This window comes from Sardina pilchardus, chromosome 15 (genome assembly GCF_963854185.1).
Source record: "Sardina pilchardus chromosome 15, fSarPil1.1, whole genome shotgun sequence".
Lineage (NCBI taxonomy): Eukaryota > Metazoa > Chordata > Actinopteri > Clupeiformes > Clupeidae > Sardina > Sardina pilchardus.
This window is the reverse complement of record NC_085008.1, coordinates 6,984,122-7,007,935: the sequence shown is the minus strand read 5'-3', so window position 1 is coordinate 7,007,935 and position 23,814 is coordinate 6,984,122. Positions and strand designations below refer to the sequence as shown.

At 44.5% G+C, this 23,814-nt stretch overlaps 2 protein-coding genes across 3 annotated transcripts in view; one reads left to right on the top strand and one right to left on the bottom strand.

Annotated features, from left to right (window-relative positions):
- kifap3a (kinesin-associated protein 3a) overlaps positions 1–13,624 on the bottom strand; it is a 29,302-nt gene extending 15,678 nt beyond the window's left edge. Inside the window, exons 1-12 of the mRNA XM_062555857.1 lie at positions 13,427–13,624; positions 12,795–12,926; positions 12,079–12,230; positions 11,597–11,655; positions 11,289–11,430; positions 8,746–8,845; positions 7,985–8,109; positions 7,465–7,563; positions 5,716–5,894; positions 4,907–5,069; positions 1,585–1,685; positions 69–177 (exon numbers count right to left, since the gene is read on the bottom strand). Of these exons, the coding sequence (XP_062411841.1) occupies positions 69–177; positions 1,585–1,685; positions 4,907–5,069; positions 5,716–5,894; positions 7,465–7,563; positions 7,985–8,109; positions 8,746–8,845; positions 11,289–11,430; positions 11,597–11,655; positions 12,079–12,230; positions 12,795–12,926; positions 13,427–13,458 (1,393 nt within the window). The 5' untranslated portion in view covers positions 13,459–13,624. The remainder of the gene's footprint in view (positions 1–68; positions 178–1,584; positions 1,686–4,906; positions 5,070–5,715; positions 5,895–7,464; positions 7,564–7,984; positions 8,110–8,745; positions 8,846–11,288; positions 11,431–11,596; positions 11,656–12,078; positions 12,231–12,794; positions 12,927–13,426) is intronic.
- A 2,313-nt stretch (positions 13,625–15,937) lies between these two features.
- Positions 15,938–23,814, top strand: part of ntmt2 (N-terminal Xaa-Pro-Lys N-methyltransferase) — a 14,477-nt gene continuing 6,600 nt past the window's right edge. The window contains exon 1 of one of the 2 annotated variants that reach the window (XM_062556362.1): positions 15,938–16,112. In XM_062556362.1, the coding sequence (XP_062412346.1) occupies positions 15,938–16,112 (175 nt within the window). Of the gene's footprint in view, positions 16,113–20,789; positions 21,133–23,814 lie in introns of those variants that run through there. The other variant, XM_062556363.1, reaches the window with a different exon arrangement.

Sequence of the window (23,814 nt, the reverse complement as noted above, 5' to 3'; positions counted from 1 at the left end):
TTACTGTATGTGAGAGAGCAAGGGGGAGAGAGAGAGGGAGAGAGAGAGAGAGAGACGTAGAAAGTTACCTTCACAGATAATCTGGGCGTTTCTCTTGTTGGCTGCCAGGTTGATACAGAAAGAGATGAGCTCCGCCCCGATGCGCTCCTCTCCACAGTCAAACACCATTTTCATCACCTGTCAATCAAACCACCAACCAATCACACACAATTCTCATTTCAAATCCAACAAACAGCAAGTTCAGTTTTACAGTAACCTTCTCAACAATTTCTGACATCAGCCCAATGTATCGGTCCAAAGTCCCCTCCATCCCCATCATGCCATTGCTGTGCCATAGTGTCATGGGCAGAGGCATCCCGGGTTCAGGAAGTGAAAGTCCTCCCAAGTATTTGATCCAACCATTTAGTAAACCAGCTCATCCTAACTAGCTGCCAGGTAGATCAGATACTTAGTGATATCACCTGTGTTAAGTGCACAAGTAGAAAGAATATATGGCAGGACTTTTACTCTTTAGAACCAGGACTGTCCACCTCTGGTCATGGGCCATACTACAGTGCTCATCCACCATACTAGTCAGACCTTCACATTATTGAGAGAAAAGAGGGTGGAGAGATATATTTACAGAGAATGATATACGATGAAAGAGAGGAATTTAGTTGGTACATGGTAGGCATAAGTAGAAGTGAGTGAGATGGAGGGAAGGAGAGAGAGAGAGAGTGAGTGACAGAAGGAGAGAGAGAGAGAGAGAGAGTGAGATGAAAAGGACCCTGATTTGCAGGCTGTATCCTGCTGTCCACTCCAATCTCATCAGCCCCTAAACAACGAGGAAAGGGAAGTGTGTGTGTGTGTGTGTGTGTGTGTGTGTGTGTGTGTGTGTGTGTGTGTAGGAGCAGAAGTGAGAGTTTCCGACAGAAGTGTGTGTGTGAGTGTGTGTGTATACATTGTATGTGCAGGAAACACAACAAGGTTGCTGTAGAGATCAGGATCCTGGAGCACGCTCACTTAACATAAAACAGGAGGGCTTTGGTGAGTCTGTAGAGGGGGCATTCATGGGGACCATATGCACAACTATATGTGTGTGTGTGTGTGTGTGTGTGTGTGTGTGTGTGTGTGTGTGTGTGTGTGTGTGTGTGTGTGTGTGTGTGTGTGTGTGTGGACCCTGGGTTGGAACTGAGGCGTGGAGTCCCTGCATGCACGCACACACACACACACACACACATACACACACACGCACACTCAGTATCACATAGCAGCAGCCAGCTGCCCCAATCACAGCAGTCTAGACTCACTGGCACCTGCCTGCTCCTGTAGGCCAACCACTCACACACACACACACACACACACACACACACACACACACACACACACACACACACACAAGTTCGACTATCACCCCCCCTATACATCCTCTACTCTTCATCCCTTGTATCTTGCTCCTCCCGCCCTCGTCGTCAAAAGTCTCACCTGTGGCATGTAAAAAACACGCCCGGTTTAGTTCTAGTGTAGGTGTGTGTGTGAGTGGACCTGGGCACTGGTGAGGTGTGTGTGTGTGTGTGTGTCTGTGTGTGCGGATGTTGCGGTTACCTGTGGAATGCAATCAGTATAGGCGAACATGGACTTGAAGCGGTCATCCACACTGATGTGGTACAGAATACACATGGCCAGTTGCCTCTGAGCCTCGTCTCCTGAAACACACACACACACACACACACACACACACACACACACACAGTTTATGAAACAGAGATTGACGTACAACACCAATGCACAATGGCAGCTTTCTCTCAAAACACACTGTATACTGATGGACAAATACACCATAAAGAATAACACATTTGATATGTTAAACACACAATATACACTATAAAACACACACACACACACACACACACACACACACACACACACGCACACCTTCTGCACACACACACACACACACACACACACCTTCTACACACTGAACATAAGAACACCCCATGTGAAACATATAATTCTGCCCATGGGCTACAATTTACACAGTAAAACCAGGGACCACACAGTCACTCACACTTTGAAACCACACACACAAACACACACACACACACACACACACCAGGTGAACGTAGCCACATCGGTTAATTAAAACACATACACATGAACACAGACACTGCCATATACAACAAGCAGTGAGCAGAGAGAGAGAGAACGAGTGAAAGAGAGAGAGAGAGACAGTCCGGAGCCGAGCCCTAGGCCCTTCAGGCAAGGTTATCTCACTAGATTGGTGCCAGATGTGAGCGAGCAGGGGAGCAGAGAGGAGAGGAGAGGAGGAGAGGAGAGAAGAAAGACAGAGTCAAAGGAGAGCAAAACAGTGTACATATAAAGAAAGTAAAAAGGAGAAAACAGGAGAAGAGGTGACAGACATGAGAGGGAGAGAGAGAGAGAGGGAGAGAGAGAGAAGAGAGAAAGGTGGAGGAGAACAGAGAAAGAGAAAGAGAGGAGAAGAGTGAGGGAGGAGAAGGAGAGAGAGCAGAGGGGGGCTCTCTAGTTAAATTGGGAAAACAGGAGGAAGCATAAATTTTACTGCCATTAATAACCCAAACTCCTGAGAGCAGCACGATCACTCTGGACACATGCTTCTCATTAAACACACACACACACACACACACACACACACACACACACACGCACACACACACACACTCACACACACACTCACACACACACACACACACACACACACACACACACACACACACACACACACACACACACACACACACACACACACACACAGAGACACATACACATTACCTCCCTGTGCAGGTAGTGGAGGAAAATGAAGAATTGTTTATGAGGCTGGACAGGAGCCTTATAAAATGCACACTCTCTCTCTCTCTCTCTCTCACACACAAACACACAAAAACACACATACTGTACACAGACACACACACACACACACACACACACACACACACACACACACAGATGCAACAGACGCACCCTTCACAGAGAATGAAGAGAGAGACCGCACAAATAAACCCAAAAGCAACAACAACTGGGTTAGTCATCACACACCAAAAAAACAAACACTTAAAAATGACTCATAAAGCCTGTTTGAGGTCCAGGCGCCATCTCTGCTCTCTGAATGTGGCCTATGTCAGAGTGTGTGTGTGTGTGTATGCACAGACCTCTGCAAAGGCGCACACACACACACACACACACACACGCTCAACTGTAAGACTGCATGCTTGCACAGACAGACAGACACAAACACACACATAAAGACACGAACACACAGACACACACTGCTCCGTTTCACCAGAACAGACCACAGTGGTACACAGAAGCGTCACTTTGACGTAACGATCTGTGACCACACCTCGTCAATCACATAAACTCTAATCGGACGTGAAGACAAAAGGGTGGCGGGTAGTGTCGCGTCCTGCTGCAGCCCACAGCTTCAGGGGTGGACGTTTAACGGGAAGCCAGGGAGGTGTGTGTGTGTGTGTGTGTGTGTGTGTGTCTGTGTAAATGGTGTGTGCGCTTTGATCTGGGACAACCAGAAAAGGCCACGGCAGTTTTAAAACAGCAGCACTGTCCAGGAATGTTCCACGCTGGTTCTGTTGTGACCACAGCAGTAGAATCACCCTCCTCCCAGACTGACCCCTAATGGCAGCCAGCAGTTAATGACACGTGGGAAGGGATGCTGGTGATGAAGGTTCACAACACACACCAAAACACACACATACATACAGACGCACAGAGCATACACAAGACAGACACACACTTACTTACACACACACACAAAGCATACACAAGACGGACACACACTTCCGCACCACATACACACACACACAAGACAGATACACACTTCCGCACCACACACACACGTTTCTGAGGGTCAGTGAGCTAAGACGGCCACTGTGGGTGATGATGAGGAGGATTCCCTCAGCTCTTTCATCTTATCACAGAGGTCACGACCTTCAGAGAGGAGGGATGGGATGGTCAATGTTGTTGGTGTAGCGTTTGGAGATAAGACTGAGGATATGTGTTTGTGTGTGCGTGTATGTCTGTGTCTGTGTGTGTGTGTGTGTGTACGGAGAAACGTTTCTGTCTGCCCCAATATTTCAAAGGTTTCTGTGTGTGTGTGGAGGGAGAGAAATTTGCTTCTGCCGCAATACTTGAAAGGTTTGTGTGTGTGTGTGTGTGTGTGTGTGTGTGGGGGGGGGGGCGGTTAATAGTAAGAGTAAAATGGTAATACTATCCAAAAATGACATGGCAATCCCCACATATAGTAGCAATTATTTAAGATGTGTGAGTGTTACTGACAGTGCCCAGTATTCAATAAAAGTGAGTCCATGTAGATGTGTGTGTGTGTGTGTGTGTGTGTGTGTGTCATAACTGTAAAGTCTTTTACGTACCAGTCATACTTGGCAGTAAAAACAACATTTTCCTAACGTTGGCCCCCCATGTTATTCTAACAAATAAATGATGTGAACTTCAGAGGATAGCCGACACCCCCTCTGAGACCGCTCAGCATGGAGCCGCTGGCCAATCACGGCACTTTAGAACACCCCGTGATCCAATCAGGTGCTAAGTTTTCAGGAAGTGGTTAAGGAGAGGGTCAGAGTAGACAGAAGAAAGTGGAGGCACCTGAGAGCGACTCACCAAGAAATGGAAAGTTCCCCCTTATACCGAGGTGATAGTATAATAGATATTATAGCATATAGAAGGGAGCCACTTGTCACCTTACACACACACACACACACACACATGTATAAAGCTCACACACTTATAAAGCCCTCTTAATGATACCTACCAGTACACAAGCAAACAAAACTACAGATTATTTCCCTGACAGTCAGTTTCACAGACAGGCAGGCAGGCAGACAGACGGACATACACACACACACACACTGAGACGTACCGAGCAGGGCGGTGAGTTTGGGCAGCAGGCCCACCTGCACCATGCGGCTGCGCAGGCCCGTGTCGAAGGAGAGGTTGAGCAGCAGACGCAGCGTGACATTCAGCAGGTCCTCGTGGTCGCACGGCACCAGCCTGGCCAGACGCTCCACCGTGTCAATCTCAGCCTGGCGGAGAGAAGGAGAGAGAGAGAAGGAGAGAAGGAGAGAGAGAGAGAGAGGGAGGTAGAGAGAGAGAGGGAGAGAGTCAGACAATTATTACACACCAGAGATGGATTTGCAGATTTCTCAAAAGAATGCAGTCCAACTACGAGGCAGACAGACAAAGAGGCTGAGAGAAAGGTAGAGGAAGAGGGGGATTATAGGAAAAGGACAGAGCTGAAGGAGGAGCGGAGAGAGGGAGGAAAGATGGCTTGTTGGAGAGCAAGAGACACAAGTTCAGTCACCGTGTGATTTAATTCCTGTCTGCATGTTTTTCTTCCTGCTTCAACAATGTCTTTGGCTAGACAAATCGGACTAATAATTCTAACTGAAACTGAAGAGATAGAGAAGAGAACAAAGACAGCATTGTGTGTGTGTGTGTGTGTGTGTGTGTGTGTGTGTGTGTGTGTGTGTGTGTGTGTATTTGAGAGTATGTGAGTGTAAGTGTGAGTGTGTGTGTGTGTGAATTTGAGAGTATGTGAGTGAGAGTGAGTGTGTGTGTGTGTGTGTGTGTGTGTGTGTGTGTGAATTTGAGAGTATGTGAGTGAGTGTGTGTGTGTGTGTGTGTGTGTGTGTGTGTGTGTGTTTTGTATGTGTGTGTGAGAGAGCTCACCATGTCGTTCTTGTTCTCCAGGAAGATGCTGAGCTTCTTGAGGAAGGAGACCACGAGCACCAGCAGGTCCTGGCTGTCCCGCTCCAGAGTCTTGACCAGCAGCTGGACGATGTTCTTGTTGCGCATCTTCAGCTCCGTGCGCGTGTCCTCCGACAGATTCAGCAGCAGGTACAGGGCCACTGCACGCACACACACACACACACACGCACACAGGCACACACACACGATAAATAACAGTTACATTAGAGAAAGCCGTAAATGGGGTGATATGCATTACTTGAGTCAGGCTGAAAAAACTGGAAATGGCGGCCATTAAAGAGGGGATTTAGTTTCAGTTCTTAGAAAACGACAAAAAGTAGAGCAAGTGATTAAGGCTAACAGAAGACAGACAAAGACAGCCTGACAAGTGGAGCATAGGGCTGGGACAGTAGGATTTTTTGAAAAGCAAGAAATGACTGTGATAGCATGGTACTGTATACTGCTTCTCACAGCTTTCAATCAGAATCAGAATCAGCTTTATTGGCCAGGTTTGCGTAAACAAACAAGGAATTTGACTCTGGTTAATCTTTGCTCTCAAACACAACACTCAACAATAACATAAAAAAAACAGTAACAATAGAATAAGGGCAGTAAGGCAATGTACTGTGTAAGAATAAATACAGTATGCACTTTTCAAGTCGATCGTCTTTGCGTAAATCAAGTTTGAACGGAGAGAACGGAAAAGTGTTACGATTTTGTGCCAGTTCTATCCTACTCTCGCGTAGTAAACACAAAAAGAATGTTGCACTGCCCAACACACACACGAAAGCTTGGGATTGCTTCATCTTTGGATGATGAGTTTTGAAGCTTTGTTTAGAAAGCCTTGAAGAATATGTGTCAAAAGATGATCCCTCTCATCATAACACATCATGATATTACACACATGGCGTCACGTGTCAGCGGTATTGCAGTAATGCGGTTATCGTCCCAGCCCTAGAGTGTGTGACAGACAAAGAGACACTGAGCAGAGCAGCAGGGGGGAGAGGAGAGGAGAGCAGAGGAGCAGAGAGGAGAGGAGAGGAGAGGAAGAGAGAAGAGGAAGAGAGAAGAGAGAAGAGAGAAGAGAGAAGAGAAGAGAGGAGTGGAGAGGAGAGGAGAAGAGAGAGGAGAGGAGAGCAGAGGAGAGGAGTGGAGAGCAGAGGAGAGGAGAGGAGAGGAGTGGAGAGCAGCGGAGAGGAGAGGAGAGGAGAGGAGTGGAGAGAGGAGAGGAGCAGAGAGGAGAGGAGAGGAGAGGAGAGGAGAGGAGCAGAGAGAGGAGAAGAGACAGGAGAGGAGGGGAGAGGAGCAGAGAGGAGAGGAGGAGAGGAGAGGAGAGGAGCAGAGAGGAGAGGAGGAGAGGAGAGGAGAGGAGAGGAGCAGAGAGAGGAGAAGAGAGAGGAGAGGAGGGGAGAGGAGCAGAGGAGAGGAGAGGAGAGCAGAGGAGAGGAGAGGAGAGGAGAAGAGAGAGGAGAGGAGGGGAGAGGAGCAGAGGAGAGGAGAGGAGAGGAGAGGAGAGGAGCAGAGAGGAGAGGAGGAGAGGAGAGGAGCAGAGAGGAGAGGAGGAGAGGAGAGGAGAGGAGAGGAGCAGAGAGAGGAGAGGAGGGGAGAGGAGCAGAGGAGAGGAGAGGAGAGCAGAGGAGAGGAGAGGAGAAGAGAGAGGAGAGGAGGGGAGAGGAGCAGAGGAGAGGAGAGGAAAGGAGAGGAGAGGAGAGGAGAGGGCAGAGCTCTGACCTCGCAGCAGCTGCTCCTGCTTGACGAGCAGCCCCTGGTACTTCTTGAAGGCCTTCTCATACTCCTTCTTCACATTCTGGTTGTCAGGCTCATCATCACGTAGGGCTCAGTTAAAGAACAACTCACAGCTGGATCACCCACACCCACTAACACATCTGTCTAGCAAAACACTCTCTCTCAGGCATGCACTGTGTGTGTGTGTGTGTGTGTGTGTGTGTGTGTAACAATCAACACAACAGACCCAGAGGATTAAGCATGATTCATCATCATTTCTTCACATTTTTACATCTTGGACCATTTTAGTCTACTGGGCCACTGAGAAGCTTACAGTGACAAGACAATTAACTGCAACTGACATTGTTTTGTCTTTTGACTACAAACTCTGACAACCCCACCAAAAACTGACAACCCCACCAAGAACACAGCAACTACGCAGCCATCTGCACCGAAATGGTGTGTACAGTGTGTCTAGGCCTTGACCCTTGACCTCATTTTGACCTCTGACCCAAAAGAAGGATATAAGCCTTCTGCTTCTTCTGCAGTTCATCCTGCCACAGGTCGTAGCGCTTGAGCTCGTGCTCCACGATGTTCATGCACAGAGCGCCGATCTTGTAGTGCGTGATGAGACCGTGGAACTGGGAGAAGCTGATGGACGGACAGACAAACAGTCAGAGAGACAGACAGAGAGACCACAAATAAAAAGAGAACGACAACTGGATTAGTCATCAAAAGACCCACAATCTCAAAACAAGACTCAAAACACTTCAAATGACTCGTAAAGGCTCTTTGAGGTTAAGATGCCATCTCTGGTCTGTGTGTGTGTGTGTGTGTGTGTGTGTGTGTGTGTGTGTGTAGATGGGAATGCAGAACGATGCAAGGCAACATGTATGCAGTTCAAATGAAGGTTAAATCATCTGACTAGACCCACAGCAACTGTAAAGAGGGAGCCTTAACAATCGAGCTAATCAAAGCACTTGAGTCATTCTTGAGTGTTTGTCATCTCCAGTAAATTCACCGCTGACGTAAATAGCCTCTGATTCGGTGTCTATCACTAGTCTGGCTGAGGAGAGTCAGTTCTGCACTCAGGCTTTATAACACAATGTCAAAATAAAAGCTTCACCTATCAGCCATGTCAAAATATAAGCCTCTACGGCTGCCAAATCCTTTCACATGGGGAGCTCCACTCTTACTAAGAGTAAGACAAACAGAGCAGTGGAGTAACAGGGGGCAGCCAGAAGAGAAAGAGAGAGAGGGGGGGGGCGTTAGAAAAGAGAGTAATACCTAGAGAAACAGAAGAAAACATAGATGATGGTGGTTGCCAGGTCAACGCTTTGCTTCCAGTCCTCCCTGAGCACTCTAGCGAGAGCTCCCAAGGCCGTCTCTGTTACACAGACACACACAGACACACACGGAGAGGAGGGAGACAAAAGATAGTGGTCAAAAACAACAAATTACAGCTGTACAGAAGTAGCAGAGGGCCAGAAAACAATCATCTCCTCCACACACCCGCATAATTGCTCCCATGGTGCAATGTGACTGATCCTCTCACCTGATATTCATATCACCCGGCTTATAGTTGCTACAGTTAAAAAGACTCATCATGGGTGCAACGGTATTGTATTGGCACATTTTATTCAACCACAGTTTGCTCCATATCATATGCAACTCTGGCAAAACCATGGCAGAGACTAGATGGTGAAAGAGAGGGGTCTGTGAAGAAAGGTAAGGCAATAGGGTCGCACAGGAAGTGAGGAGAAAAGATTCAGGTTTCCATGGTGGCTGTGTTCAAGCACAGAGAGAGGTCACACAATGGATGCTGTCACTGAACCACATAATCTGTCTTATATTACGGAGATATGTGAGGAGGTGAGAGGAGAAGGGTGTGTCTGGGGGTTGGTTGGCTGGGGGTTTGTGTGTGTGTGTGTGTGTGTGTGTGTGTGTGTGTGTGTGGTGGGGGGGGTGGGGGGTTCAGGGCACGTATGGCATGAGAAAACAGCCATTTCCTCCCAGACAGGAAGCGCGTGTTACACCCAAAGAGGCGAACAGGTCCCCCCATGGACAAGGGGCACAGGGATCGCATGGTTCATGTGGCCGTTTGATGCCCACGCTGTTTGGAGTGAAGCCCTGACTGATGGCGTCTGACAGCTCAGCCCCAGAAGTAATACACCTTGACAGATATGTATGTGCAGGGGTGTGTGTGTGTGTGTGTGTGTACACCCTAGTTCTGTGACGAGGGTGCACCACACACACACACACACACACACACACACACACACACACACACACACACACACACACACACACACACACACACACACACACACACACACACACACACACACACACACACACACACACACACACACACACACACACACACACACACACACACACACACACACACACACACACACACACACACACACACACGAGTGACAACCAGTTCTCTAACTCTCCCTCTCAGAATAAGGGGAATGGTCTTGGACAGACCAGCGATGACATCACACACTGAGGATTTGAGAGAGCAAATTTAAGTGGCCTCTTATTAAGGTCCGACAATGATGGCATGACGGCAACACGCAGACGAGCACAGAGAGGAGCCAATCACAAGCCTATTTAACAGGCTCCCAGCTGCAGGACCAACGGCGTGTGCAAGCCCGTGTCTAACACTACAAGCACAGTTGGTGCTCCCCCGAGCTGATGTCATAATAAGTGGACACAGCAGAGATAATGGAATTTGAAGCCCGGGCCAAAGTGTCCATCAGGAAACCATGTTCCGTCAGATGAGGTCATCGCTTAAGACTCCCTCTAACTGAGCGGGATGAGGCGCAGTGTGTGTCAGTTTTTATGACAGCTTCCTCATTAGCAAGGACCCTGGCAATCAAAATCCCTGGCTCAACGGTTTACTCTGTAGAGCTGTCAGTAATAATGTTGTCCCTGAGGTGCAGCAACAGAGTGGGAATAGAGGGGTTTGGCAGGACTTGCTCTCACATTAAAAGGCCAGGCACACATGAAGGGACTCTGAGCAAAGAGGACAAAGCTAGCAATGGGTACCCTGGAAATCTAGAGTTCTCCCAAGAGCACAATTTGAATTTGCTCAGTGAGTCACTCTGGCAATCCGTAATGATGCTCATTACCCATGCCCTTGGAGCCGAGCTGCACCAATCACATCAGTGGTCGTAGTGTTATCCAGTTGTGTTGAAGTCCGGAATCAGTCAATAAACATTAGCCGAAATGTTGTTATCCAATTGCATGTATTGATATTTTCAAATGCATGCTAGGTGCCGCCCCTCAAGTTGGGCCATTTTCATCACTCACAGCCAGACCCTCAATCTGTCTAGATTTGAGTCTGGATTTCCAGGCTAACATATCAGTGATGCAACCAGCAATTTATTTCTTTAAATACGATATATGAATAAAGTTTGTGTTCAACACGTAACCATTATCCATACTTAAATCTGTCAGATTCATTATTATTTCAGTAGCACTTTATGAGTAACATATGCCTTCTCTGATCCACAACTAGCAATGTCTTATGTCTTCCAGTGACATGTCAAAATGTATGAAGAGTACAAGAGTAGATGTTGTACATCACAAAGGCAAACAATATTAATTGAATTTGAATTTCAAATGTCTCAAAGGATGACTGATATTTTTTACTTACTGTATATAAAAACATTTACAGTTTTGAGCTCCCCTGGCTATGTTAAGCAACATATATATTTCAATTTGCTATAAAACACAAACATAGACAGACACACACCAGCAAGCATGAAATGCAAGAGCACAGTCAGCACGCACACACACACTCATACATGACTCACCGTTCTGCAGCAGCTCCTCAAGGTTGTCAGGGTTACGGGCAAGGTGCAGGATAAGAGTGGCCCCGCGGATCTTCTCTGGAATATCTTCATACAGCAGCTCCACATAGTCATCTATGCTGTTAATGTTGGCCTCCTCATCCAGCTAGAGAGAGACAGAGAGAGAGAGAGAGAGAGAAAGAAAGAGAAAGAGAGGGAAGGGAGAGATTAACAGAAAAATCTACAGAGACCAGAAGTAATCTATCATTCAGCAAATTGTTTATACTGTACTGACCAATTGCTAAAAGACAATGTTTGTATTATGTGGTTACCTCCATGCCTTCAAAGGGGGCCAGGTCCCTTGGCTTAATGGGTGTTTTTTCCCGCTTGTCTGGAGGTAAACAAAGACAGGAAAACGTCACTGCCAGAAACAGTGTTAACATTTGCCGTCATTTTCTTTCTCTTCATTGCAACAATGAAAACTATGAATACTACTTCCACTTTGAATCAACAACAATACAGTGTTACATGCGGACCCTTCATCATTCACAATGATTTTCATTTTAATGTATGAACAAGTAGACACATTCATCTTTTATACAGGTAGTAAGTGGGGTTTGTCAAATTGTATCATCCACTATCCTATCCATTTGTGTGTCTTCACATCATAAATCAAGGCTCTATGTGCTTTCTAAAGTCATATAATGCATGGTTTGTCTCACTGAACAAATACATAAATGGCATGCTTATAACTGGATCTTGCTTATTAGAGTGCTTTACAATTCTGCAGTTTGTGGACTAAGCTTACACCCACCAAGACTTCCGGTCTTCTTGCGAGTCTGGAGGTACTTCAGCAGGTGTTCCACCTCGTTGACCCTGGATGGGTGGATGAGCCTGCACTCCTCCACCACTTTCCTGGCCAGGGACGCCGTGTCCGTGTTGGCGTTCAGGCTTTTGAGGCGGATGCTGCATATACAGAAAGCTCTGTCAGTACAGTAAGCTATACAGTAGATAGGCCAAATGTGCATGTTGCAAAAAGGAGGAGGAGCCCACAAGGAGCCACCAGTGTAGAGAATGGCAATGCAACTCAGAGAAATTAAGAGTTTTACATTTACATTTACATTTGACATTTTACAGTGTAGGTTAACTTTGATAGTGTGATGAAGTATTAAAACAAAAGTGCTCAATTATCACACAATGACGTAAATCCACTCTTACTCTTACTCTTACTCTTACTTTTACTCATACTCATACTCATACTCTTACTCTTACTCTTACTCTTACTCTTACTCTTACTCATACTCATACTCATACTCATACTCTTACTCTTACTCTTACTCATACTCTGATCAACTTCAAAATCAAAACACTATACAATAATACAATACATACAGTATATTCAACTGGCTCGTAACAGTTACAGTAGAGCTATGATGGCGTTATAGGGAAAAAAGATTCATTGCTAAACACTGTCTTCTCATAACCAATGAAGACTGGAGCGGTTTGCCGACACTACGTATTTTGTCTTACATTTTCTGACATTCTTTGCGATCCCCAAGCACTGGATCCCCCATCTCTCCCAGAATTGTGGCTTCAACCTCATATTGGACGACGAGGGCTTTTTCTGTAGGGTGGACATCCAAGCTACCGCCCTTCACTTTCCTGTTGACGTTAAATAATTGGCGATCATTTGACAATGCCATTGCATGCGACAGTGTAAAACAATGCATACATTGGGATAGACTAAAGAAACAGCCGTGAACACAAGATGATGGACAGTTAAAGTGATATGGTCAGATATGGGTGTGTACTGTAAGCTCCTGTATCATTCACGTAACGTTAGCTGTAGCCTAGTGGATAACGTAATGCCAGTTAGCTGTGGCTAACGTTGTCCGAATACATTCAAACTAGACTTATTTCAAGACTTTGATGTCATTTCCGACCATTTTGGAATATCTAGCATTAAACATTTGTCTTACTTTCATGTATAATTGTACTGAATTCGTCTTCTGCAACTAGGCACACTGACCCACATTCAGTGTCTGAAAAGGAGGCTAAGCTGACATTAGCTCACGTAGCAATGGACATTGCATTGCTTGCAATGGTATTACATCTATAACGTTAGCACTTTGCTAACTGACTGTACAGACAGACTACGTTACCTTTTCAAATATCTCGCGTCGTCCGCTTGCATTCTGCTTTTTACATTAAAAACAGAATTTCCCAACTGGTTATTAAGATTGCTTTACACTAATCCAGAGATGCTAATTCCACGAGGCTATCATATTTTAATTCAACAACTGGATGTTGATGTTTCTGTTGCCAAGGGCTGGGACCAGACTTCCCAGCATGCATCTGCACAGTAAAGTACCTCTCGTATCGCCATCTGGAGAAAATAAGAGAAAATACACTCAATCAGAGCCCCTTTAGGGAGAGCCGGTCCACTTCCTATTAACTCCATTGTACCGGATTGTTCCTGCAATCTGTTGAAATTCCGCTAGGGGCGTTGCCGAGCAAGTGATAAATGAATTGTGGTCTATGGGGCTAGGCGGCTAGAACTCGTTTTTTTCACAGTTGACAACTTCATTTCTTAATGTACATTGTTGTAGTAGCTACCTGAGTATAGGTTTTCCACTGGAAATGAAATAAAAAGTCACTCATGTCCTTTCTGCTTTTCATAGGATGGGCCGTTTTCCCTGTAACATGCTAGCATTTAGCTCATGGATGCTCGCGACAATCGCGACCGATTACGACCGTCGTGAAGCTGAACCTTCTTTTAGGTCTATGGCCGTAAAGTGGTTCGCTTGTGTCACGTGACATGAAAACTTTGAAAGGGTTTTTAGGAATAACAACACATATTGAAAATTGCATTGGTCAGCTGATTGTCAAGTCAAGTTATCCTGCATCGCATGCATTAATGCAATTGTAGGAGAAAAAATTATATAACGACAAATGTGGTACTGGGGGGTTCAGCTCCATTGCCACTCATTCATTCATCACTTGCTCGCGATCGCCCTCTAGTTGCAGTACCATGCGGAAGTATTTCGCTAGTGGTCCTTCTCCCCTTATTAGACATTCTCTGACTCAATCAAAACAAAACTTGTTCTGAAAAGGGGGAAATTGCCCAAATACTTTTCACTATTCCACAAACATAAAAACAGACATGCTGAGACGTTGATGGATATGACGTCCCAGCTGAGTGTGACATTTGGATGGGGTAAGAAATGTGGAGGCTTTAACTTAGGCTAACTGACATACAGTATGTAGCAAAGATGAATCTTTGGTGTAGCCTATGTAGGCTTGCCTAAATCTTCACATTCAAAACTAACATTTTGAGTGGAGAAAGAGAGAGTGGGCGTGAATTCGGAAGCTTTTCATTTGGCTTAGTCAGAAATGTTAAGGACCCTGCATGTGACCCTAGTGGCCAGGGCAAACTGCAAATATTCTGCATTTTGGTTCTAGCCTGGGAGAACTCAAACGAACCTCTGAGTAGCCTAAATTTGCTAACAAGTTCGACTGTTCACTCAGGCTAGGTTAGTTTAAAGATATTGAATGCATCTCATAACAAAATAAAACATGACTGATTAAACATCTGATAATTAAATTGAGGCTACACTTAATCCACCAGTAACTTCTAATATTGGTCCATTCAGCATAGCCCAGTAAAAGAGACTGAGGTGGGTGAAAACTGATATAGAGTGTCAAATCAACACTTGTCAGCGTGCAGCAGCTTGGATCACCAGATCTTTCTGTCCAATAAAACCTTGGACCTATACACCAGCTCATTCAGACAAGATATGATCCAGTGGAAGTTTTATTTTTATTTTTTATTATTGATTCATGCAGATAGTCCACGTCTACAATACACAGATATAGAATATAAAACCAAATCCCCATGACACACACTCTTGGCAAGGTGTATCTCAATATGATGATGAGGCTTAACATAAGAGGCACTGCAAGAGTGTTTTACATGTATTGTCCAGAACACAGGATCACAGAGTGTACAAGTCATGTCCAACTCTGATGTCATTTCACACACACAGCCCTCCTCCTGAGCCATGAGGAAACAGCTATGAGAACAGCATTCTTGTGGCTGAAAATAACTAAGTTGCTCCCCTGAAGCACGGCTATGCATTTGACCTAAACCTTACATGTAGATAGTTGGTGGCACAATTTGTAATTTAGAAGTGCCTTTGAATCACAGGTGCAGACAGAGGCAGGGGGGTTATGTATACAAACATGAGCTAGTGTGGCTAAGAATAGTAGCCATATTAATAGGTTGTCAGAGACTTGACTGGAACGTATGGCCTGCTGGTGTGGATCGAAAACCAAGAGGTCAATTTGCTGGGTCTTGTCGGACAGATTCAAGGGCTGACTTCTGAAACAGATAGTCCCTGCTACTGCCCCCTTTCCCCTCCCACCTCTCTCCCTCCTCGCCAGTCTCTTTCTGGAAGACAAGCAGGTGACCTGCAAAGCCATCGTGGTGTTTCAGCTGTTTCCTTACAGGAGGAACTCCGTGCTCATCACTGACAGCTTCACAGGCGGAAGCTTAACACCAGCAACACTGGTGCTGCAGCGACACCAACAGTGTCACGCGGTCCTCACTACACCTACAACACACACACTCACACTTGATCGACAGTCAGTGACTGAGCGAGCAGCGAGCGAACATGTCGGACGGAACAACCATTATGGAGTACAGCGGAACGCACCAGGCCTTCCGCAACAGCTGGGCAGGCACCGATCACGAAATGTGCCGCCACAGTATGTCCTTTCACTTGCACACTACACTCCGCAAGGAGTTTTTCGCCAGCTACCTGCACCTGCTGGAGCAGACTCGCATTGGTAAGCACTGAAGAACATCACGAGACCCATGAGACCGGTCCCAGAACCCTTCACTTAACCTATGCATGACGGGTAGAGAGACTGCAGAGACTGATTTTGAATTGAAGGGGTATTGGGAGATTTAAACTAACTTTTTTAGTGTGTGCAGTGTATGCTATGGCATGATCTTGAGCTTGTGCTGGTCAAATTCCTCTTCCTCTTCTGTGTGCTCTTTGTCTTCTTGACTTCATGACCTGCATAATGTGTATTAATAGGCCTCTAATTTGGAGACACTGATTTCTCTTTAATGGAAATATATGAAAATGACCATACATAACAGACTTCTGTTCCATAATGTCACCTATTGGTTTACACCTCACAGTCACGTTAAATCATTTAGCCTGTTCATGGACAGGAGTGGGACGCACCCCCCGCCCTGTCTTGGGTGACCTGCAGTGCCGTTTATGTGTGTGTCATTGGTATTTCTGTGTACGTTAAGGTGTAAAAGCTGTGTAGCATTTCTCAACATATGTTCATACTGTATGTCAGAATGTATTGAATCACGTCAGAAGTTCTTTGAACTTATTTTTAAAGTATAAAAAAAAAAAAAAATAATCTAATTAATTACATACTCTCTGATTAATCTAAATTTATCTCAAATATCATTTTGGCTGTGAAAGTATTTTAAATATTTCAATTCAAATGAATCATTGAACAATAAGCACTAGTGACATTAAAGTTCAAATTATACATATTATTATTTTCACTAATAATGAATAATAATAATAATAATAATAATAATAATAATAATGGCCGTAACAATCTATAATATGACCTAATATGCTGAGTAAATTCAAAAGTGCTTCAGGAAAAAGCACACATACAAGGAATTTCAAGCCACAGTTATAACCTAGGGGACACAATGAAATTAAATTAACACTCCTCTCAATGTCAACACTATTTCTTTGCACTATTTCTTTGCTTTAGAGTTGACAAACTCCGGTGATGTGCAAATTCCAGACATTGCAGAGGACTTTGTTTTAATCCACACTTTATTTTTTATCAACATCAGGCAGTTTTTAAAAGTAAATGTTCCAATCAATGATCTAGGCAGCACATTCTCTTCTCTTTCCTTCATTTTACAGTCTAATGGTTACTTACTAGAATGGCTCCAGGTCAAAGTTCATATGGAATGTATTAATCTGCATTATTTCTTTTAATCAGTTATTTTTTTCTCAAATTAATCAATCAAAATGAATCAGTAATTTTGACAGCCCTAGTTTAAACATCATGTTTATTGATGTTTCAAGATACACGCCAATACACCTGTGAGAAATTCAAGAAATTATAAGATTTAATTAAGAATTAAATTCAGCTACAGCCCCTTGGCTGTGTGTTCTTGAAAAAACTTTCTGATGTCCTGGTTCTACAAGGGAAACAAAAATAGGTGTACAGATCTAAAAATTCTAGCAAATCAACAGAGGGAATGAGTGTAATTTGATTAGCTCTTGAGCTCAAAGTTCACTGGACTACCTTGGACCTTTAAAGCCCCTGTAAAAATGAATGTCTATTGAATTTGACGCACCACAGACAAAGGTGCCATTAACCACCCAGCAAATATGGATGAACACATAAAAACAAAGAATATTAAATTAGGTCTCCAAATCGTGAAAAAAATACCAGTATTCTCTACTCTCAAATGCTGCGGGCAGGTCAGCTGACAAGGGTGAAGTCACCTCCTATGACGCGAAGCTGCTGCCCTTCTCAACTAACCTACCACATCGTTCCAGCCAGTCTCTCCAAACCAGCTGATTCTAAATAGCACAACTCTTCAGCCAGATAGATGAGCTAATTAGTAAAAATACCTGTCTTCAAAAGTGTTAAAAATATGCATTTTGATAATCTACTGCAGATATAGCAGATTTTTCACAATGCTTACCATCTTTCACAAGGTGTTTCGAAATAAATCTCCAATTTTGGGGACAGGATTTTTTTAAAGATTCTGCCATCCAAGATGAACGCATTGGAACACTCCGGACAGGCAAACACTCTGTTGTAGCCTAAAGCACTCCTCACATAGGCACGGACATGAGTGTGGCACACTCCGCTTTTGACGTTTGATGACATTAGATTCCACTGTTTTCAAATGGCGCCTATGCAATGATCTTAAGTCCTAAGGCATGTGTCAGTCTAAAAAAAAAACCAGACACGAGACACACATCTCAAGATCATTCATCTCAGCCTTTCACACACTCTGAATTTGGCTCGCTCTTTTGTATGACAAATGTCAGAGTAAGTTAGTTGATTGTTGAATAATATATTCGTTATTTTTAACAGAAAAACAACCATTTGAAACCAGAATTTGATTTGTTTTTGATATTGGACCCATCTAGTGTGGACAGCAAGAAAAAATGAGCTGTGGTATTTTAGGTGAGTAGGGAATGTAGGTGAGGACTTTTTCTGGGGGGTAGACGGCCGTGGGGTCAGAGGTGAGGCGGTCACTAGGTGTCTGCTTAAACTGCCGGTTGGGCAGTGGATCTTTATGATCTCATGTGACTAAGGTCTCTGGGTACACTGACTTTGACTGGCATATCTTGAGCTCCATAACTAGTTTCAGGGGAGGACCTTGTCTGTTGTCCATTTGTAAAATGTATCTCATGCATATGAAATGATTTGGTCTACATAGGTGCTTATCTAAAATGTGATTATAATATTCTCCATTCTGATGTACATAACCTGTGTAGCAGGATAGTAACCGAGCCTCTCCTCAGTTTAAGTCCAAAAGATTTCATCTGGTATTTCCTCACAGCTTGCTTTGATCTTATAAAACAGCGGGGCTGCTGCTTACGCTCATGGCAGTGGCATGATTTACCTGCAGGTGAATCCCTTGTTAGGAGCTTCTTTTAATGGCCTATGACATGCAGCAGCTTTGAAAAGCACATGTTGCAAACTCCTTTTTGCCTTTCTTACCCTCTGTAGCACATTCTGGAGCAGATGTACTATGTATTTGGGCAGATGTCAAACTAGCCTGCATGAGATAATATGACAGTCCTATAATAATGGTAGAAAAAAGACTTTATTAGCAGTGCAATGCTAGAGAACACCAGTTGGGAATTGGTCATTGACTAGTTTATAGGTAAAGAAGACTCATGCTTTTAACCTGCTTCTCTCTAAAAATATAATGTCAGGCCCACTCAGAAAAAAAACAGGAAAAACGATTATGTTTTGGCTCAAGGTCTGAACCAAAGTGCAACATTTTGAATCGATTTTTGTTTGGTCAAAATGTTCTGATCTGTTCAAATGTTGGTTCACAAACTAAAAGAGGGTCTTGAGACTCTAGACTTTAGGTTAACTTTGACATTTCTAGTCCAGTCAAACCAATTGCATTGATATTAAATGCAATTGCATTGAAAGCATAAAATTGCTTTCTTTGCCACTTTTGCAAACAATAAGGCAACTTATTGGCATTGTAGCACCCACCAATATAATAAAAATCTGCAGGTTTTAAATTCACCAATGTAATAATTTCCCATCAATGTAATAATTTCCCATCAGCGTAATAAACCAACAATGATTACATTTGCAGGAAGTTATTATGTTGGTAGGAATGATAAAAAAGTTATTAGGCTATAACTCCCCACCAATGTAATAAATCACTGATTTAGTTGTCAACACTTGTCACTATCTAAACTAATCTCATGATCATAAATGTTTGTAGCCTACCCCCCTTTCTCTCTTCCACCCTGCCCACCCTGCCCCTTCCACCTCTACCCCTCCATTCTCTTGACTCAGAATAGGGTAAACTAGCATGCAAGCTGTCTAAGCCAGTGGGCATAACTACTTCAATTATAGGGAGGACATCACGTGGAGAGGAAATGTCCCACCTTTTAAAAGCAGGAATAATCCATACTGCTGCACATGTTGCAAAGTCCTCTTTTCCCCTCTTACCCTCTGCAGCACCTTCAGTGTCTTATGAAAGCAGAGGTGATTTTCCATCTTCACAGCTGGTACTCCATCATTTAACTCTGCAATTCTGAGTGCTCAGCATCGGTCGCTAATTTGCCAGAGTAGCCTTTGAGACAGCTGGAGTTACATGTGCCAGGCCTTACTTTGCTAATGGTTGTGGTTGGGCAGTTGCTCTCACTAGCCTACACATTTTTCTGTTTCAGAGCTTCCTTGGCTTACCTACAGGCGACTCCACATCAGTAGTCATGGGGTCTTGCTATTTTCTGAGCTAATGTGCTACTCACTTGATCGTGTTAAGGCCCTCGCAGCAATGTGTCCCTGAAGACAATGCTAATCTTCTCACGTGTGGCCAGGCCTTTGATTTAAGACATGTGTATGGTAGCGTGGGCGTGCCAGAATGTGGTGTTGAAGACACTCCTTTGAGCCATGAATATGGTTGTACATACACAAACATTAGCGGTTGTAGCTAAGTTTAGTACACTGCTTTAACAGCCTTTCAGCGACTTGCCAGCACTGGTATTAGCTGTTGCTTGCATGTTGGCATGTATGAGTCAAGAGCAAAGAGGTCTTAGAGCGCCAGATATGTGGAGCCAGATTCAGAAGGCATCTTTTTGAAACAGATAGGCCTTGCTCCCCGCCCCTTACCCCCTTTGCTCTCTCCCTCTCTCCCCTGTGCCTTAAGAGGAGTAAGTGATCCGTAAAGGCATAGCATTTACTGAGGGGACCCTGGTACCGATCACATACTGCCCCGCCGGCCATATCTTCATAAGCACTCGGCAACAGCTCTAGCAGTATCCGTGCAAAGGCTCTGGGCGCGCTGCAAGACATACTTGCTCCAAGACTTCCTCATCCTCAGTGCACCAGTAGGCTACTTTGCAACCGGAGGGGGGCCTATAGCAACACGCAAACATGCCGGCCGTCTTGGACTTCAGCGGGACGCCCCAGCAGTCCCATGAAGAATGGGTCAAGGCGATGAAGGAATCCCGCCGCTCGAGCATGTCCTTCCACTTCCACAACACACTGCGCAAGGAGTTCCCGTTCAGCTACCAGTACCTGAATGATCAGCTGCCCCTGGGTAAGCTCAGGAGATCGCCGCGAGGCTCCTCTAAAACCTTTTACTCAAAACAAGTCAAAGAGAAACTATGCAGGTTTGGCGATTTCTTCGCTGTTTCCTCGTTTTACACTTGTAGGTTTCTCTGCAGAGCTTCCCCTACAGCTTTAGTGTATATTTTACAACGCTCCTCAATCGGTCAGTCTGCCTTTTTATGAGCATGATTGCGAGGCTGCGAGATGTTCCGTTTGTCAGTGCACCGGCCCGCCGACCCAAAGTTGCAAAGGTGTTTTTTCTGCTCACAGATGCTAGGTGGAAGCAAAACGGCCACCATTCAACCCGAAAAAAGACATACAACCATTCCAATGACTCCGAAGCTGTTTAGTTAAAGTTAATTAAGCTAGAAAATACCTGGATAGTTCTCCTTTAAAGACACCGAACAGGTTGAAAATAGCTTCAAAGTTTGACTTGTTATGGATTCATTATTAAGGAGTGCAAGTGAGTGTGTAAGACTGACTGCATGCCCCAGAGTATTTTTCTGACTCAGATAGTTGTGCGAATTGTGTTGCATTATATTTTAACAACCAAACATGTCCAGACAGTCTCAACGTGGTTCCTCAGTATGCATGTGTGTATGGCAGATGAATTTAACCCATGCCCTTACTGTACATACTCTACAGCACCTGCCACAAATCATCAGGCTCAGCAATCTGTCAATCATAACTGCAGCCAAGGATACTTCTCACGTGTACGTGGTGTGAGCATGTTGGCTGCACATCTATACTTCATGATCAACAATGAGGCAACAAAGGGGATACTGCTTAGATCTAGGGCTTGGGCTATTCCCCTGACATAGTCAAATGCTTTTTGTCCAAATTGCAGTGTGCAGGATTTTCCCCCCTTTTTTTGTCGCCTTGATTAAGAAATGAGTGTAGTTTTGGTGTCTTTGTGAAGAAAATCCAGGAGATACAGTGAGGAGCAAGACACTGCTAATATCTTGCTACATAAATTACTGTAGTGATGATGTTGCTTGTCAAAATCCAATATGATTAGTAGGAGTCAGTATTTTGGACTCAGATACCTTGTAAATAGGACTCATAAATAGTTGTGGATATAATTAAAAATGGCAACTAAATATCTTGCTCATGTGTCCGTTTGTACAGCTGTTACTGCAGTCCATATTGTAAAATGCTATTGCTCTCCCCTACATTGGCATAAGTATTTGGATTAGCATATACATGTTATTACACACACAAGGACATTTGGCTTAGTGAGGACCAGAGCAGAGAGGCCACTGGAGACTTCACAACGTGAGAAGGTTGACCTCCTTCCAGTCTCAATTTAGATTTTTGCTCTTCTGACCTAGATCCTACAAAACCAAATGGAGGACAGTCTTGTTGGCTAAAATATGTTTGAAAATACAGGCTCTTAGAAACAGATGGTAAAATATAGATAAGTAAGTAATAACACATTCTGTCAGCTGGATACATTTAAAAGACGAAATAACCAGCTCATTGGACTTTAATGTCTTGAGGGGAATATCATGTGAGGTTTGTTGTGAAAATAATTGACCAGCCAACCAAACAATCAAATTGAATAAAAAACACTTTTTAAGTCGCACAGCCTGATGACAACAGCCTCGAGAGAAAGGATGGCCAGCCAACTAGCTGTTCATGTAGATGTCAGTCATCAGGGAAACATATCACACTCATCTCCTTGATCAGATCTTATCCCCAGCTGTTATTTTTAGCCCTCCTCAGAACGTCTCTCCACGAAGTCACACGACTAACCTTGTGGATCGTGAGTGTGTGTGACTTTGTATCAGATTTACAGCCTCTCTGCCAACCTCTGCTTACCCGTCACTTCTTGAAGGTCTCTGCGGCAAATCCACTGACAGCTCCTCCGATAGGTTCGACTGTGTTTTTCTTAGAGCATGTGTAGTTTGCTGCCATTGTCACATTCACTCTTTTTCCCCATTGGCTGTGAGCTGGACAGCATCATGTCTCCGGTGTTTGAGTTTATGCAGCTCATTGGAAGGTCCAGTTGGCAGGAGACAGTGTTTGGAGTTCGGTAGTGAAGTTGCAGTGGTGTAGTAGGTCGTCGTGTTAATCTGGTGACAGGCTGGCTCTGGCAGGGAAAAGGCCTATCACCTCCCTCACAACATCAAACTGCTGACAGCCTACAGTACATGGGGTGATGCTTGTTTGTTTCAAGGAGATGAGAGAGTTTCTCACACTCTTCTTACGGGAATGCTCATTGATTAGCATCCACTGTGACCAGGAGCTCTGCACAGTATTGGCCCCTACAGTAACAACAACAGTGAAATGTCAGTGTGACAATACCTTGTCAGTGTGATCCTTCTATGTGGAAGGTAGAACAAGAGAGAAGGAGACTTATACTGTCTAATAGTGACCTGTGGAGTGGAGACATGAGCGAAGGACACACACTTGCACACACCTCACCGGGGTACTGTATTTCTCTGATTTGGCAGATTATATAGACGTACTGCACAGTTATTAAGTATCTGATCCATCCAGATGGTCAGATGTAATCCAGTGCTGCAATGGACTATATGTCGTGTGTGTGTGTGTGTGTGTGTGTGTGTGTGTGTGTGTGTGTGTGTGTGTGTGTGTGTGTGTGTGTGTGTGTGTGTGTGTGTGAGAGAGAGAGAGAGAGAGAGTGCCTTTATACCTATGCCTTGTAATT